Source organism: Rhinolophus sinicus, chromosome 1 (genome assembly GCF_057876585.1).
Source record: "Rhinolophus sinicus isolate RSI-liver-muscle chromosome 1, RSI-T2T, whole genome shotgun sequence".
Taxonomy (NCBI): Eukaryota; Metazoa; Chordata; class Mammalia; order Chiroptera; family Rhinolophidae; genus Rhinolophus; species Rhinolophus sinicus.
In genome coordinates this window covers 113321473-113340705 of record NC_142501.1, presented here as the reverse complement: position 1 = coordinate 113340705, position 19233 = coordinate 113321473, and the positions used below count along the sequence as shown (strand labels likewise).

The following is a 19233-nucleotide window of genomic DNA, read 5'->3' as shown; positions in this document are numbered from 1 at the left end:
AACACTGATGCTCTTAAGCCAACCAGATGTTCTGATGAGCAGACACTGGCTGTGCGTGTACATGAACTTATGGAGTCTTTGATGATTAAAAATGAGAGAAGTAATTAATAGTAATGAATATCTGGTAGACACAGTCTTTGAAAACAGTATTTCTGAATCTTTTGTGCCCCGGGATTCTTTTATGCTATTAAAACTTATTGAGAATTCCAAAGTATTTTCTTTTGTCGGTGGTCTCCATTGATAGTTACAATATTAGACTTTAAACCTGAAAATTTTAAAATACGAGCACACACAGGCATGCATTCCTTGAGCCATTAGAGCTACGAGCCAGTCACCATCAGACCTATGATGTTACCATCAGAGCTGTGATATCACGGCTGTGGAGAACTCTACTGTACACTTAGAAGAGAATGAGAGTGAAAATGGCCAATGACAGTCAGTGTTTCTGTGAAAATAGTTTTGACCTTTTCGGGCCCCTCGACTGACTGATCTTGGGACTTTAGGGATTCTCACAGGACATTGGAAACTACTGTTTTAAATGACATACGGGCTCCCTGGTTGTGAAGTGATAAAATAGTTTTAAAGCTTCTCTTCTACAGTTGTGGTTTTCTTTCACTTGTCTTTAAGATTTAAGGTGAGAATTTTGTTTAAAAAGCAAAAGGAAAATAAGTTTGCTATATATTCATTTTCTGTCTCATAGTTCACTGTACTCCTTGGAGCTAGTGTGGACCTAGTTTGATCGTATTTTTACTTGGAAACAACAAAGTCACCCAAGTCTGTCATTTGTCATATGAATTTCTGTTTATGGAAGGGTTAAAAAATGAATTCTGAAGATATTGAAGCATTTAGAAAAGACTATTTTCTTATAATAAGTAGTTTCTAATTTGTAATAGTACCATGCTTTAAAAGCTTTTTTTCTAATCCCATGTTTGTCACACATATTTGAACTTAAGATAAGTGGTTAGACATGACTTTTGAGAACGACAAAAAAATTCACATCCGGCACCATGTTAACTATTAAGGAAAGCTTTAATTGGAAACACATTACATAATAGAAATTGCTGAGTGACAATAATGAATTAAACTTACCTATGAGAATGGCAATATAGGACACTTAAAATAAAATGTGCTCGGAAGGAGTAGTGTGTTCGGGGAAAAGGAGGACGTGGGACCGCTTCTCTGAAAAAGGAAGTTTTTCAAGATGGTCAACTTTGTGTTATTTTTACCTCCTAATAAATGAAAACTTTATTTTCAGCTTCTTCCAAATGGAATGCTACTTCTTTGACTTTCGATCATGGAACTTCTCAAAGATCCGGGGATTGGAAAGTTGGTGATAAAAGGCCGTTTGCATCACACTCAATGAGCAAACCTCTGTCAGCATCCACAGAGTTTGGACAGATGACCGTAATAGACAAACGAAAGAGTCAGATTGTAGGTGTGTTTCTGTTAGGTAATCATAGGCTCCGTGACTTGTGTGAATCACCGCTGCCAGAAAACAGAGAAAGCAAAGAAGGAACTAAAGATACAGAAAGTGTTCAACCCCAGCCCACCTCTATGTAGCCCCATCATAGTTCTGACTTTCCAACAGTCATTTTGTGGCAAAATCTACTTGACGTTTACTCTGTTTATGCAACTTACAACCAAACAGAATGACTTTTAGCAAGACATTGGCATTCTTCCTGAAGCACAGTAACATACGGAAATAAGAAAGAGAATGAGGTGAAAGGGTGATTTCCTTTAGACTAGTATTTAGCGTACACTGGGGAGTGGGCAGCAGGATTATATGTACCACATTGGGACCAGATGGGAAAACTTCAGAAAGATCAAAAGGTTGCCTAGTGAAACAAAACAGTTTTTTAGCTTTAGTTTTATAGCTCGGCATTCACAAGTATTGGTTATAACTTTATTCGATGTAACTGAAAAAGCACCTTTGAAACCAACAACCAAATATTTCTTGGATTTTCTATGGCATTATATAGTTTAGAATTGACTTTTGCAGCAGTATTGGGATTCATTGAGAATTTAGTGCATAGCACTTCCTTCTCAGCTGTGTCCGCAGTCTGTCTCCTCTTCTCTCCCTTCTTCCTTAAACCCCAGTGCTGAATCCTCAATGGTGAAAAGAAATTTTCAGAATACTAGAGGAAAACATTTCAGCTATAAGGAAGGGTGTACACAGATACATGCATCAGAAGTAACAGTCATTGTGGAAACAATGAATGACGTTGCAGTTGAATCTTAGGGTGTTGTTCAAAAGGTACAATTACGAGGTAGAGAACAGAGTATATAGTGCGATTCGATATGTTTGTCCTGTATTTCTAAATTGCGTTTTGTTTCTGATTGTTTTTCCATCGATGTTCAATGAATGAATTGGTGGATTCATTTTTGACACGTTTGTATGCCTTTTACTTTGTGCCATATTACCCAAATGGTTTGTTGAAGTGTGAGCTAATTAGAAGTATTTCTTAAGTAAAGTAAAGTATTCAGGAAAAGATTACGCTTAATTTGAACTCTCAATTGATAAGATGTTATTTTCTGTATCTATAAAGATGATAGCTTTTATCTGACTGTTCTAAGTAGTTCGTTTTAACTCATATGTAGACTTGTCAGCAGGACAACACCTAGGAATGACATCGGAGGAAGGGCAAGCGAGGCTTGATGGAAATGAAAAGAACTACACACGTGTATGTAAAATTTAAGCTTATATTTCTAGTATAATATGGTTTTCTGTGCTTTAATAATATAATAGAGTCCAATTGAAATTACCTTTCAAGCTAGCCTTTTAGAGTCACACGGTCATAATTGAATGATATGTATAACATTTGAACTAGTTAGAAAACTTAAAATATTGTTAGCATCTATACATATTCACAGCTCAACTTTATCCTTGAATTGAGGCAAAAAATAATAATAATAAAGTCCTGAATATTGTTTGCTCCTTTAATTTTTATAACTCCCTTACATAACAAAGAAAGTAACATCAAATATTGAATCACGTGATGAGACAGTTGAAATTATGAACCATGTGAAAATGATGGCCACTGATTCGGGCTCACGTGAAAGGAGTCAGTGGTTCAAAATGTGCAGTTCCCTATGGCTTGTCACTAAGGCCAAGGTTAGAGATGGATTCTTCCTTGTGACCTCTGTGTAATGGACGTCTGAGTCTACATTCAGAGAGAGAATGGGGTCATGCAATCAACTCAACTGACTTTTAAGAGAATCACGCTTTCCAGGATGGGACCTTTGGTTATTAGGGCACAAACAATAACTTTCTAATTCCTTTCATTTCAGTGTAGGAAATCAGTAAATGTGACTTAATTTTTGATCTGCTCTTATTAGTGGGTGTTGAATAAGTTAGAATTGGATGCAACAGATAACTATGTCAATGTATAACACTATCATAGTGTATAATTTGTATTAATATGTAGGAATTTACTTCTCTTACTGATTGATGTTAATGATGTGGGCTCCTAATTAAAGTTTGCCTATTCTCCCGTTATTAATCTTTAAAAGATATTCTTAAATTCACTATAGGGGCTCACTATTTAAGATGTGGTGTGGTGAACTATTTTAAGTGAGGAAGCCTCTGTGACATTAAAAATCATTTACTATTTCATTTTTGGGGTGGGTTTAACATATAAGCGATTGTTTAGTGCAAACGGTGACAAAATTAGTTTTGCGGGTTCATGTTTTTCTTCTAATTTAGACTAAGGCAACTTATTTTTCACTCTCTACTTACAGTCCAATAATTTAGGAATAAGTAAACGTAGATTAAGATTTTTAACAGTTAAATTTTAGTTACATTCTAATTTTTCTTTGTTCCTATTCGATTCTCTAGGTTGTACAAAAGGAAAACGACACGCAGAGGCCACTTTCTCAAGAACAGGACAACAGAATATTAGAAGATGCAATTCTGACCAATTGCCTTCAACAACAAAAGGAGACAAAAATAAATCTTAAGAAAATGAATTCTGAGGTATTTTGTTTAGTTATTTTCAAATATGTGTGTGCGTATTTGTGTATGGACATATTTTGAAAACCAATGTTGTACCTATGGGAATTCTAGAGGATGTTAAAGGTGTGTGTGTGTGTGTGTGTGTGTATTTTAGGGGAAGTGAGATTTTCCGTCCATTGCAATAAATGATATTCTTGACTGAAATCCATTTATGTCCAACAATCAAGTAGTGACGTTCCCAATGTCTCATCTATAGGGGAGGCTTTCAATACTTTTTACATGGATCAATGAGCTTTTTACAATCTCAACTCTACTGCTACTGATAACAGAAGTTGCAGTTTGAGGCAGGGATTTCATCCCCTTGCTGTGTTAGCAGAGAGGTTAGTTTTCACTTCCACTGATTGTAAGGAGTAGAAGCATAGCCAGGTCAGAGACCGTCTTTTAGATCTCCTTGTCCTGCTTTTGAGAAAAGTAACAATTTGCTCCCAGTAGAGTCCTACTTCAGTACTAGGAACTTTTGAAGATATTGGATGCCGTGATACATACTTAGTGATAATTTAGTGGTGAGTATTTTATTCAAAGAAGTCAGTGTATTTTCCCCTATTTCACATTTATTTCTCCTTTCAACATCATGAAAGGGAAACAACACTTATTGCAGCAGCAAATAATCTCACTATTTTCTAAGAAGAGCTCTATAATTTTTAGCTTATTTTCCCTGAGTATTTTGAAATCTAAGGCGTCTTTTGAATTTATATGTTTACACTAGAAGAGCAGCAAGCATACTATTGTAGAGTCCAAAGTCCTGGGGAAAATCCTGACCTTGCTCCTCTTTTTAATCATTCTGTTCGAGATTGTGATAACGAAATGAGTTCATTGATGTATAAAGAAGTGCTTAGCGCAATGCCTAGATTTATCAGTGATTAGTAGATTTAATCTCATAGGTGACTCTGAAAATATTAGAAAAGTAAAATATATTTTGAGTATTCTTGGAAAAAGAATTCTAGGAAATGTAATCAGTCCAAATATATGCAGAGTGAATACTCTTACTGTGGGATAGGTGTATATTCAGACGGTAACCTCTATTTTAAAATGTAGTCAAACTTCTTACTCTTTTATTTCATGCCTTCTGGGTTTGCTGCCTTTCCAGTTCTGAGACTCTTAAAATTCTCTTATGATTTTAAAGTTCTCTTTTTTACTTTCATGGATTCAGCATCTTACATTAAATTTTTTTTAACTCTGGGGAATTTATGCTTGTATAAAGTTGGAGGTTTGCATTCAATGTTGTATTTTTCCAATGGGATATCCACTTACTACAACCTTTTCATTATATAAACATTTAGGTTCTTCTTTAATTTCAAACGATATCATGATATGCCATTTCATTGAGTGCTAGCTACAAGTCTCCTTTGTTTTACTTAGGTTTCTGAGAGTTGCGAAAAAGAAAAAGACCTGTTGCGTGAAAATCAGATGTTACGGGATGAAATCGCCATACTAAGACTGCAACTGGACACACTGAAACCTCAGAATCAGGAAATGGAAAAAAAATACTTTGAGGACACTGCAAATGTAAAACAAAAGGATGACCGTCTTCAAAAGACGATAAAACTGAATGACAAAACACTAACAAAAACAATATTTGAATATAACAGACAGCTTAATGTTCCAACAGCCGAGAATACAATGCTGAACTCTCAACTGGAGAATGAAAGTCGAAGCAAAGAAAGATTGAAAATAGAAGCGGAATCCAACCTTTATATGCTGGCTAGTGCTTCTCTCCATCATTATGAGCTTTGTAAGCAATTAATAAGACACCTACGAAATGCTTTCCAGGGATTAAGAGATGAATGCTTGCATTTCATGGACAAAATCAGGTTTGCTAGGTGTAACCTAAAAGAAAACACTGAGATTCTTTTTCAGCAACTTTCTAAAGCTCAAAGTAAATCCAATAGCTTAGACACTGAGCTCCCTCACACTAGATATGCTGTCAGAGACAGGACATTGGTTTTTGAACCTGTACTGAAAGACCCAAACCAAACTCAGTGTCAAGAGGAAAAAATTGAACACGTGCATCAAAGGAAACAAGGAAAAGTGAGCACATATACTGGAGAGCCGGACTCCCCAAAGGAGAAAGGTTCTGACCTGCAAAGTGGAAAGATGCTTCTTCCACGGCAACTGGGTGATGCGTTCAACAAAAGTGACAATAAGGAAAACTCAGGAATGAATATTCAAGAGCAGCTTCAGCAGCTCAAAAAAGCGCTTCAAGCTGTATTTGAAAAACAAGATCGTATGTTGAAAGAGGAACATCAGGATTTTGTCAACAAATTGAATAACTTGAATGGAAGAATGTGCCAGTATGAAAAGGATAAATCAGAAAAAGAAGTAAGTATCCAGAAAGATAGTTTTCAAATTTCCTGGAAGAAAATTCAGTGTTCAAATATTTGATGATGGCTAAATGTTGCAAACTAGCTGAATATTAAACATACATAGATTACAAATGTATTTGCTCTAACAGCTTAAAAGCATACATTGTATCCAGCCAATAAAACTTAGACCTGTGAGGTGCTTTCCTGTGAGTAAAGGCATTGTGTTGACTATGAAATTTTAAGGTATAAATTATTAATAGATACACATTGATATGAATGATTTAGTCTTAGACCGCTTCACTAATAATTTTCATCTTTGTGTTACCACATTGCAGTACCATTATGAAGCAGATAAATGGAAATGCTCCTATGCAAACAGAGTTTTTAGAGATAAGGGTTCAATTAAGTGGATTACCTAGACAGTTAATTCTAGATTTCCCCCATGAACTGAAGTGTAGATGCTGTCCCTTTCCCTCAGTAGTTTCTTCCACGTTTTAGTTGGTATAATTTTGTTTTTATTCATGTCAATTTGATATAAATTGGAACTATTTCAGTCTCAAATAATGTATTCTTATGAACTGTGACCTCTTTAAAGGCAGCTAATTTTTCATTAAATCATAATTTGGGACAAATGTGAGGAGTTCTATCAAAACTCTACTTGATTTAATCTTCCCACTGCTATGAATAATAGTCTCTGAATATTTTTACAAATTCATATTTCTCATCGCAAGGCCCATTTACTATCATTTGGACAGAAGTTTGTCCATTTCAAAGAGAATTGCAGCGGTCTCTGATTTATTAATTTGGCATTGGGTCTCCATTTTCAGACGAGTGAGGGGTGGCAGGATTCATGTGTAGCAGGAAGGGAGGTCCAGGCCGTGTTACCTGGGGCCCTGAAGACCAGTGGAATGAGTCGCTTTTCTTCTAAGATACAGGAATCTGTTGGAAGGTTGTGAGCAGTGGACTGCATACGTGAGGACCTGTGAAGTCAATTTAAACCTGTGATAAAAAAGGGGGAAAACATTCCACAATGTAGAATTGACTACCACTAGTCCCACCGACATACCTAGCTCCCCTTGAGATGTCAGGAGATTGTTAAGCTTTGCAGCTTCATCAGGGGAAGTGGAGAGTGGGGCTGAATCTGTTGTTCAAGTAACCTACGTAATAGTGAGTGGGCAGCAGGATCACACCTTCTGTGTCTTACCCAGATTCAGTAAACAGAATTTGTCCAAAAGAAGAAAAGAAGGTGAACTGATGCGTGGGGTGATCTTTTTCAAGCTATGTATTGTATTAATATGTTAGAGTTAGCGAATTTTAACGTAATTTAATAGATGGGATTATAAAATCACTAACAGAATCATCTTCCTAGGTGGTTGGGAGACAACTTCAACGAGAGCTACCGGACACCATAAAAAAACTGCCTAAGTCAGAGGCTTCACTGCAGGTTAGATCACATCAGCATATGAATTCAGAAGCTGAGAGGCAGGATTTCAAGACATTAGAGCAACTCCCAAGTCAGGTATGTGTGAAATGTAACCTGTCAACAGTTCATCGATAGTTGATTAATATAAAGTGTTTTAGGATGCTGATTTTCAAGGCAGCTCTCTTTTGTGTTTTCCTTGTACTTAATTTATTATAATTTTATTATCTTTATAATGCACTTCTTCCTTAAATTCTGGCTTCCATCCTGCTATTTGCATTGTATGTGTTTGTAGTCTATACCCTTGGTAACGTTGAGAAATAGGCAGAGTTCCTCATAGAAATCGAGAGACTTTTTTCCTACTAAACAATCTTTTGTAGTGATAGGTCCATGACCACGATGAGCAGCCATTTAAGATCAGAAGATAATGTTTACTAGCACAATTCAGACATTTGTCTTATTTCTTATCATCGCTTTTGTGAACGGTTACAGCATTGGCATATGTTTCATGGACTTCAGACTGACTTGTACAGAAAGTTCATTATACAAACCAGTTGAAGTAGGCATTTCCTTCATTTTGTTTTCATTTTAGAAATATTTTAAAAGTATAGAAATACGTAGATCATTATATTATGCACACCCACAATAGAGAATTAAGAAAATAATCTAGATTTACTATTGTTTTTTTTCTTTTTAATCTTCATTGGGATGCAATTCCCATATCATATTTCAGCCATTTAAAATATACAATTCAATGTCTCTTGTTACATTCAGAGAATTGTGGAACTATCACCACAATTATAGAACATTTCCATGACCCCCAAAAGAAACCCCACATCACTTAGCTGTCACCCGTCTTCCTGTCTCTCCCAGCCTCAGGCAACCACCAATCTACTTTCTGTCTCTATAGATTTGCCTATTTTGGATGTTTCATGTAAATGGAATCACAAGATACGAGGTCCTTTGTGACTGGCTTCTTTCACGTAACATCTCATTTCCAGGGTTCAACCGTGTTGTGGCACATATCAATTGTTAGCTATTTCTTCCTATTGCCCAACATTACTTCACTTTGTGGACAAAATACTTACCCATTCATCAGTTGATGGGACTTTGTGTTGTTTCCACTTTTTGACTGTTAATAATTCTGCTATGAACACGAGTTGACAAGCTATGGGGGAGCCAATGTTTTGATTTCCCTGCCCCCGGATTTCTCGCTCCCAGTCTCACCTCTCCGTGAAGCTTTCTCTGACTGTTCCAATTCTCATTGAACTCATGTTCCTCAGAACTTGTCAGATAGTCTGTGCAGAGCAATCAAGCCCAAAATTTGACATAGTTTTAATTTTTCATGAAAGAGAATTCTGTCTTTCTAAGTATAAGTTTGTCTAAGGGGAAATAGTATTTGATATGATGGCACCTATCCTTGCATAAATTGAAAATGTTTTCTTTAACAGTTGTTAGGATAAAATTAAATATTTTATACCAAACCAATACTTCCCCTTGGAGACATTGATATAATTAAACTTGTATTCTGAAAGTATTTCTCACAATTATGTATAAAATTGAAAGCACGAATCTAATAGAAAATTGTTCAATGAAATGGTCGTTTTCCCCCCTCCATGAAAATAAAAAAAATAAAATAACAGGGAACCAGCCCTTCCTCTCTGCAGCCAGACAGGGTGTACAGATTGATAGCACGTTCTTACTGTACAGTTCTGAGGATGCCTTTTCTGATCTGCCAGAGCATGGTGCTTTCATCTACTCTTCTGAGTGCTTGCTAACACATCCCAACCTAATCAGTTGCTGGGAATGAATTGATTTGGGAAGTTGGGTTTGGCACTAGAGTCCGTTATTTCCATGTCAGTGGCTTTACCCTGCCTCTCATGGTCATGTAAATTGTATGCTCAATCCAGGAGGTGGTATTTGCATTGCAGTCCTTACTCATTACCCACTGAGTGGTACAGAGACATAGTAACGTATAAATTATTACAAGCAGAGAAAATGTACTGTTGGCTAGTGGAATTGGTAAAAGGATTTTAGTACTGGGGTTCTATTCCGGGCTTAATGCTCCCCATTTGCTGACATTGCCAATAGTTTGATGAATGATTTCACTGTAACTGGTGTAACAGACCACTTCCATTGGCATCCCATCCATGTAAATATCAAATTGTATTAGAACTTAAAATACAGCAACACTAATAATGCTAACTGCAAACCCTTTGATTTTACTGTGTGCCGTGTCCTTTTCTATTACATATGTTCCCTAATTTAATCTTCCCCATATCCCAGTGAGGTAGATGCCACTATTGTCTCATTTTATACATGAAGAAACTGAGATCCAAAAAATTTAAGTATTTTGCTCAAGGTCACCCAGCTAATAACTGATGGACTTGGGATAAAAGCCCAGGCATTTTGCTCTTGTTTAATTACTGCCCCTCAAACTATTCCATGAACTGTCTGACTGCCCCCAAGAGTAGCCTGTTAGCTTTCAAACTCCCTGGAATAGGCTGGTAATTCACGTACGTGAATATTTAAAATTAGAGTTGATGGGATGCTTGGAATACAGTATGTGTGACTTCTCAGGTCATTTGTACTACAAGGTATGATAATTAAGTGTGAGAACTCATTCTAGAAAAAGTGCTACATACCTCCTTGCTGACTATCACTACAGTCACAAAGGTCCCTTTGGGAAGCTATGCACCGCTGCCACCACCTAGTTCACAGTTCAAAGCAATTTGGGAACTCTTTTTCTGGAATGGCCATCATTGCTGTCATCATATTACCCTTGATGTCCTGAATGTCATCAAATAGTCTTCCTTTCCATATTTTCTTTATCTTTGGGTAATGACATATTTAGTCATTGGGGCCCAGATCAGGTGAGTAGGGAGGGTGTTGTAATACAGTTATTTGTTTACAGGCTAAAATCTCCCTCACGGACAGCGCCATGTGAGCTGGTGCATTGTCGTGATACAAGAGCAATGAGTCGTTGGCTAAAAGTTCAGGCCGTCTTAACTTTTTCACACAACCGTTTCAGCACTTCCAAAGAGTAAACTTGGTTAACTGTTTGTCCAGTTGGTAGAAATTCATAATGAACAATCCCTCACACATATAAAAAAAAAAGGGGAGCAACATCATGCAACAAGTTTGCGAACTTAATTGTCAGATGTCATAGATCATCAGTACTTCAACATCACTTTTTCTTTATTTTAGCAGCAAGAAGCAAGTGCCCGACATGCAGAGGATGCGCAATGTACCGAGAAGATCCAAGATCATGTGCAAAGGTATAATTTAAAGCAGCACAGAAAGTACCTTGAGTATTTATAAAGCAGACGTGTAGTGTATTATGACAATTAGATCAGTTATAACAATAAACACATGAGTGTGAAGCTGGGTCAAAATGTCAGCTTTGAGCTACCTTGAAAAGAGTAATTTGTGTACATTATCTCTACTTTTGCACATTGTCCACAATTCACAACTAGAAAAATGGCACAATTGCCAAATCATGCGCTTTTGAATTTGTAAGATTTTATGTAGTTGCACCTTCAGATATTTGTTCAGAGATTATGTGGTATGCTTTAAAGTCAATGTGTGAGAATAATTATGTCAAAATATTCACTTTAGGCTTGAAACTCAAAATGCTGTCATAAAAACGATAAATAAAAAGCTAGAGGGCATAATCGAACACCTTCACAGGAACCTGTCAGGTACAAGCTTGGTAAGTTAGTCTCTTCATTTCTGTCATACTGCAAAGGAATTTTTATGTCTGTCATAGTAGCATATAATACTATTTTAGACAATAAGAACAGTCTCGTTAATAAAAGTACCGTATCCATGTTGATACTACTTGCTGGGAGTAATGTAATTCCTCTCCACAGAGAAAGAAATCTCAGTTCATAAAATTAATGATTTTTGTGGTAAGAATTTTATAAAAAAAGATTGCGATAGTCTAAAGGCAATATTTGATGTATACCACGTTTCATTTATCGTTTCGTTTGTCCAACATTTGGGTTTTTCCAACTTTTGGCTGTTGCTAATTATGCTGTCACAAACATCGGACTACAAATATCTGTTTGAGTCCAGGCATTTGAGTAAGGATTTGATCCAGAATTCTGAATTTCCCTTGAAATGTAAACCCTTTAGTGAGATTTGGAGAACAAATTACTTTTAATGTTCTAATTTGTTTTCTTCATCATTAAAGAATACTGGGTCATTGTGCAAATGTTTCCTGAAAAGAATATACTTTTCTCTTTGTTGGATTTTGAAAAAGAAAACAGATGCAAGTGTAAAAGTAGAAATGAATGTCCAATCAAGGCCTTACATAGTAACATAGTGCTCCTAGCTTTGCAAGTTTAGAAACTAATCTTTTTCCATTCACTTGAGTTAATCATACGCTTTTAAAGATTTAACAGTTCGATGTCAGAAAAGATTGATGTGTCATCCAGGATGACAATTTCCCGATGGACAGGGAAAACTGTATCACTGTTTCCTAAGCAGAACAACATTCCCCTGACATCCTCCTGTCCTCTGGAGGAGAGGCTCCCTAGGATTTCCCATCCTAAGATCGCATTGTGACCCCTGTGGTGGACCAATGACGTAGATGTACCTTCCAGCTGGTGTATTTCAGTCACAGTAGCCAGGTCTAAGCAATTTCATTAGACAGACATGCCCATCAAGGGAAACAGAAGATTGTGCTGATGGTCCTTTTTGTGGCCAAAGAAACTTTGAAAAAAATTTTTGTCTAGACTTCTTGTCAATTAAGTCACATTACGTTAGCATACTTTTCATATGAGTGACATGATAATGTGTTGAAAAGGAGTCTTACGTGAATGGTAGTTCCAGGAGTTGTCACATGGCAGTTTTATAAAGAAATCTATTGAAGTATCAAAAATTGAAAAATTGGGGATTTGTGGTCTAGATAGCAGAGTAGGTAAATGCCATGCTTGCCTCCTCTCATGACCACATCAAAATTACAACTAAACTACAGAACAATCATCACTGAGCATCACCTGAAGTCTAGTTCAACCAAAGTCGTCCTACCACTAAGGACATACAGAAGAAGTCACCTCGAAACTGGTAGGAGGGGCAGAAAAACAGAACAAGCTGATGCCAGACCCCTGTTTGACTGTTAAAAATCGGGAGGGATATCGTGGATGCGGTGGTCCACCTGGAGGTGCAAGTGGTCCCAGCTCCACACCAGGCATCCTAGCCCAGGATTCCAGTGCTGGAGAGAGATGTCCCCATAACTTCTGGGTGTGGAAACCAGTGGCTGGGTGAGATGAAGGATGGCTAGAGTCCCAGTCAATTCTCTTAAAGGACTTGGGAATGGGATTACTAACTGAGGGACTCACTTGCTCTGAGCTCCAACTCTGGGCAGTAGTTCAAAAGATGTCAGGGACATAAGGAAAGGAAATACGTTTTCTGGCTTTAGGTTGACGGCTGGAAGGGAGCTTTCTCCCACACAGAGGTGCTTGTAGAATCCATTCTTTCTGAACTGATCCATCACCCGTTGCGGTGTGAGACATGGGAGCCGCCATCTCTTGAGTCTACATCAACGTGGCTAACAATGTCCATCCCACCCTGGTGAATCCCTGAGAACCTGCCCCACCTAACTAGGGAGCAAATCCAAGCTGCTTCCAGTGGTGTTTCCAAAAAAAAAAAAAAAAAATCCTGTCTTGGCTCGTGCTGCAGACTTTCCTAAAACCTCTCAAATTTTCACAAAACCCAAACAAGCAGTGTGTGGCTTCAGCTGACCTTTACCTCTTGCTGTGCAGACCCAAGATGGCACTAGTGGAAGCTGGCTGTGGTTCACAACTGGAACTCTTCAGGCACCTCCAAAGCTGGTGCGGGTGGCAGCCATCTGCATCCTGCTTTGTGGTCAAGCTAGGTAGCCCTGGGCAGGACACAGGCTGCAGCTGAACTAGGCCTGTGGCCGGGCCGCTTCCAGGAGTCCCTAGGGCTGACGTACTTGGAGGCCATCTTTGGACAGAGCGGGAGCATCACCGGGGTGCCTGCCAGGAAGATACAACCAAAGTGTATACAGGGTAGACACCAGTGCCATGCTACAGCGAATCCTGCTCTATAGGGGCAGCCCCTGCAAAAACAGCTCCTCCACTGTAGTCATGGTCAGTCCTCAACCAAACAGTCTGACAATCAATACCTCCCATTGACATGCCAACAGCAACCAAGGCTGCACTACAACGTGAGAGTACAGACAACCCACACAAAGGACACTCCTATAGCACCCGGCTCTAGTTAACAGCTAGTACGTGCCACTGGGCCCCACAGGACACCTACTACATGAGGACACTCCAATAGGTCTGGGAGACACAGCAGCCCTACCAAATACATAGAAACAAACACTGGGAGGAAGCCAAAATGGGGAGTCAAAGAAACGTATGCCAAATAAAAGAACAGAGCAAACCTCCAGAAAAATACTGAGCAAGATAGAGAAGAGCAATCTAGCAGATGCAGAGTTCCAAACACTGGTTGTTAGGATGCTCAGTGACCTCAAGGAGAACTTCAACTAACAGATAGGAAACACAAAAATGAAGATAGAAAACAAAAAAATTGAACCAGTCATAAGTGAAGAATAAAATAACTGAAAAAGCGAATGTCTTCAAGGGAATGAAAACTGATTAGATGAAGCAGAGAATCGCATGAGCGATTTAGAAGCTATGGTAGCAGAGACTACCCAATGAGACCAGCAAAAAGAATCCAAACTATGAGGATAGCTTAAGGGAACTCTGAGAATGTCAAGCATAACAACAGTCTCATCATACGGGTAGTACGAGAAGAAGAAAGAAATGAAGGGGTTCAAAATGTACTTGAAGAAATAATGTCTGAAAACTTCCCTAACTTGGTGAAGGAAATGGACATATAAGCCCAGAAATCACAGAGTTTCAAAGAAGATGAGCCCAAACAGGCCCATACCAAGATACGTCAAAATTAAAATGCCAAAGTTTAGATGCAAATAAAGACTTTTGAAAACAGCAAGAAAAAGGCTCTTAGTAATCTGTAAAGGAGCACCCATAAGAGTAGCAGCTGATTTCTCAAGAGCAACTTCGTGGGCCTGAAGGGATTGGCAGAAATATTCAAAGTGATGAAGACATGCCTACAGCTAAGATTTGTCTACCCAGCAAAGCTATAATTAAGTGTCATAGGACAGATAAAGAGCTTTCTGGAGGAAAAAACAAAACAAAACAAAAACTAAAGGAGTTCATCAGTACCAAACCAGTATTATAAGGAACATTAGAGGGACTTCTTTAAAAGGAACAAAAAAGGAAAAACAAAAATATCAATCATAAAATAGCAGTAACTATGTATCTACGCACAATTATTTTACGTGTAAATGGATTAAATGCTCCAGTCAAAACGCAAGGTGGCTGAAAGATAAGAAAATAAGATCCTTACATATGTTCCCTACGATAGACTGGCTTCAGATCAAAAGACACAGAGACTGAAAATAAAGGGATGGAAAAAGATATTTCACGAAAACAACATGAAATTTAAAAAGCTGTGGGACTAATGCTTATATCACACAATATAGACTTTTAAACAAAGGCTATCACAAGAGTCAAAGAATGACCCAGATATCCCACTTCAGAGTATTTATCCAAAGAAACCGAAAAATGCTAATTCGAGGCGATGTGTACATCAGTATGTTCACTGCAGGATTCCTTACAATGGCCAAGATGTGCATGCGGCCTATCAATGGATGAATGGATGAAGAAGAGATGATACATACATGCAATGGAATATTGCTTGGCCATGGAAGGAAATGGGTTCTGGTCATCTGTGGCGGTATGGATGGACCTGGAGGGTGTTGTGCTGAGTGGAGTGTGTCAAATTGAGAAATACAGATGCAATGTGATTTTGCTTATCAGTGGAATTTAAGAACAGAACAAACAGAAAAAAAACTCATACATACAAAGAATAGTTTGTTGGTTGCCAGCTGGAAGGGGGTTCGTGAAGTGGGTTAAAAGGGGAGAGATTAAAAAGTACAAATTGGTTGTTACAAACTAGTCATGGAGATCCAGGGTATAGTATAAGGAATATATTAATAATATTGTAATAGCAACGCATGGCATCAGATGAGTACGCGATAATTTAGGGTGATAGATGGGAGAGGAGTTAGGAGCAGGGTGCTAAAGGTGAAGGCAGTAAGAAGTACAAATTGGTAGTTCCTAAATAGTCATGGGGATGTAATGTAAAGCATAGGGAATATAGTTAATACTGTCACAATAACTCCGTACAGTGCCAGGTGGGTGCTGCACGAGTCAGGGGGATCACTTTCTTAAATTATATAAATTCTAACCACTGTGCAGTACACATGAAATTAATGTAAAATAATACTGAATGTCAAAAAATCGAAAAATTTATTGTAAGCATACCTAAAACTGATTAAGCTTATACTGTTAAGTCCTGGAATCGCCCCCCCTCAGACAGACAGAGGACACGATAATGCAAGTTACACAGCGAGGTTTATTTCCAGCTAGCTGGGGTCCCCGTCTCTGCCCGACGCAGCGGGTTTTAACAAGGACCCCCAGCCCTTAAAGCTAAGGGTTTTTATATCGTTTCTAAGGCACTCAGTAATTTTCCGTAGTTTTAGGGAGTACAGGTTAACCTACAATTCTCACATAGCTAAGGCATTAAGTAATTTTTTTCAGTCTTAGGGAGTGCAGGTTGAGCTATGCTTAGAGAGTGCACGTTGAGCTGTGCTTCAAAGAGTTAGTTTATAGATAAACTACAAAAGCCTCCATTGCTTCTTCAGAGAACAGGAGATAAGCTGTTAGGCATCTGGTCTCACATAACAATTAGGCCATTAGGTTATTTTAAGCTCAGGGCTGTTAACCCTATCTTAACTTTAAGGTAGCAGTTCTTATGCTAAAGTAGCAGTTCTCATGCTAACAGTCCCTTACAATACCAAAATAATGAGCGACTATAGATTCCTAGGGGAAGTAATTAGCATCGCCACAGAATTATCAGCCACCATAAGCTCTACCGTGTAAATCAAAAGTTTAATTACGACAGGTTTCAACGAATTCAATCAATAGCCCTCTTTCTCTAGAAGACTCTCATCTCAGGATTCCCCCCAGGTGAGATATTACCGGGGTTAAGATATTTGATTCACACAATGTTGAGAGGAAGCATCTGGACTGGGAAGAAAGGGTAGTTCCAGCTGACAAGCCTTCCAACAAGATAAGGGGTGTACTTGTGAAAGGAATTTCAGAACACTTCCATAGGTCAGGTCAGGTCAGGTCAGGTCCCAAGGAATAGGAAGTTATTCAAAAGAGCAAACAAACATGGAAAGGTGAATAGCGGACAATGTGAAGCTTATGAAAAACTTATGCATTCTGAGAGAAAAGCAGGACAAAGTATGCTGGTCAGCATCCTAAGGGTGAGGAGCTGCCAAGATCTGAAAATAACGCTACGCTCACAGTAACAGTGGTAAGAATCCCCGTAAAATGTACAAGATGAGCCGATCCATAGCAAGTCATGGTTTATGAGTGTGTGGTTGAGGGCGCTGTCTATGAGGGACTCGAGGGGAAAAAGGAACGTACAGAAGACCTCAGTAAGGGGGTGAGGGCTGCCACTGTAGATGAGGGAATGTGGTTTGAAGCACTGGGATGTAGGAAGCTGAGAGCATTTAAAAAGAGGAATAGAAAAGGGTCAAGGACTGACTATCAGGGCTGCTGTTTAGAAAAGAGTTGGGCTGAGAAGACCACAGAAAGGGTGTGGGCATCCTCATCAGTTGCTGCGAAGAAGTAAAGCAGGATAAGGACTAAAGAAAGAGATGACCCTGAAAACTGTTTTAGCGCAGTTATAAGGGCAGAAAGTCAGATTCTTCTGTAAAAGAAGAGAATAAGTGGCGAAAATATGGACCTGGGGATGAGGCCACACATTAAAGAGGGTTAGAGTCCAAGGAGAAAAACAGGATGACAGAAAAAGTCACAGGAATCAAGAAACAGTTTTGTTTTCATATAACATAGAGGAGATGAACTTTAGTTAAAGAGAAAAATATTTACTAGAAACGGAGAAATTGAAACCTATGGAAGAACGCTTACAGAGAATGAGAGTCTTCATCTGATGCTCACGTCAGATGATCACAATAATGTAAGGTGGACTGCAGGGAAGTTTCAGTGATTATCGTAGAAAAATGTGATTCCATAAACCCTGGAAAATCTTGAGCTGTAGATGAAAATGTCTCTGGAGGCATTTCTACAAACCGAAATGTAAATAAGCCACTATTTAAATCAGGTTTAACACTTAGTATTTTTACATGTGAAAACCTCTGTTTTTAAGAAAGTTTGGCAATTTAAATTCCAGGAAACCAATGATGACACTGTAAAATCAATTTGAGCTGTTTTAAGAAAAGTCATTGTTTTTGAAATCTGTCCTTACTGGCATCAGGTTTATAAACTACATTTTATACACCTGTCTACACATATTACTAATGAACTCATGAGGAATAATCTTTTAGAGAAAGAAAAGTGAATCTCTAGATTTTCAAAACTAACTTTCTTTAAAAATGTTTTTCAAAGTCTCAGGATGGAAAGAAACAATTAGAGTACTATAAGAAGTTAACAGAATCTCTGCAATATGATTTGAATCAACACAAGAAGACAAATGATGGATTAGAGAAAGAGGTTACCAGGTAAGGTTTTGATATTTCAGATCATGTCAACCATTAATTACTATTTAACTATAACTCTTCCTTGATGAAAACCTAAGTACAAATGTATTTCATATCTGTAATTTTCATAGTTAAACACATTATCCTACTTAAAAATTTACTTCAGAAACTCACAGCACAATCAAACTTGTGTGAATGCCAAAATGTTATACCTACTCTTTAATGATTCCTGTAACTGTAATGACAGTGTCTTTTGCATATACTGTCAACTGCGCTCTTCCTGGTCTCCCTTGAATCTTTATTTCTGCAAGATGTCTTTGCTCTCTTTGGTAATCTTTCCTTCCTTTAGTAGTGTTCTTCTCTTCGGCATTCTAACAGTTTAATGTCTAAAAACCTATCTGTGGTTTTGTTTAACATCATCAGAAGTGTTATTGATTTGGCTTCTGTGTTCTTTCTACTTTTTTCAGTTATAAAACATGTCATACATACCAAACCAGATGTATAACCTAAAGAAGAATGAGATGAGTAATCGTCTCACTCAGATAATAATGGAAGTTTCCCAACATCTGGGAAGCCCGCACGTGGCGTGCCCTTGCTGCAAACTGAATGAAGTTTTTTCTCTGATTCTCCTCAGTGTTTATTTTCCCTCATGTCACTGTCTTTCTCTGCATTGTTTTGGATTCTTCTCATTTTATTAAATTGTGCTGGCAAAGATCTCTTCTTAAAACAGACTTGAAGAGACTGTTACACCTTATCTCTCCAGTGTCCTTTCTTCTAAAGCCCTGCCCCTTTCCTTTCCACTCTGACCAGATTTTTCCTTCTGGTTTCTCTTTCTATTTTGAATGATTTCTTTTCTTCCTGTAGACTG

The 19233-nt window shown here is 38.0% G+C and overlaps 2 protein-coding genes across 2 annotated transcripts in view; both read left to right on the top strand.

Moving 5' to 3' along the window:
- LOC148759197 (uncharacterized) overlaps nt 1–19233 on the top strand; it is a 160375-nt gene that overhangs the window by 1685 nt on the left and 139457 nt on the right. Inside the window, exons 2-4 of the mRNA XM_088793368.1 lie at nt 1256–1435; nt 2611–2681; nt 3836–3973. Of these exons, the coding sequence (XP_088649494.1) occupies nt 1360–1435; nt 2611–2681; nt 3836–3973 (285 nt within the window). The 5' untranslated portion in view covers nt 1256–1359. The remainder of the gene's footprint in view (nt 1–1255; nt 1436–2610; nt 2682–3835; nt 3974–19233) is intronic.
- LOC148759203 (ankyrin repeat domain-containing protein 26-like) lies at nt 5339–18390 on the top strand. Its single transcript, XM_088793605.1, has 5 exons — nt 5339–6331; nt 7685–7834; nt 10943–11013; nt 11354–11447; nt 18274–18390. Exons 1-5 carry the CDS (start codon nt 5420–5422, stop codon nt 18388–18390), a joined length of 1344 nt encoding a protein of 447 aa, XP_088649731.1. The 5' UTR covers nt 5339–5419.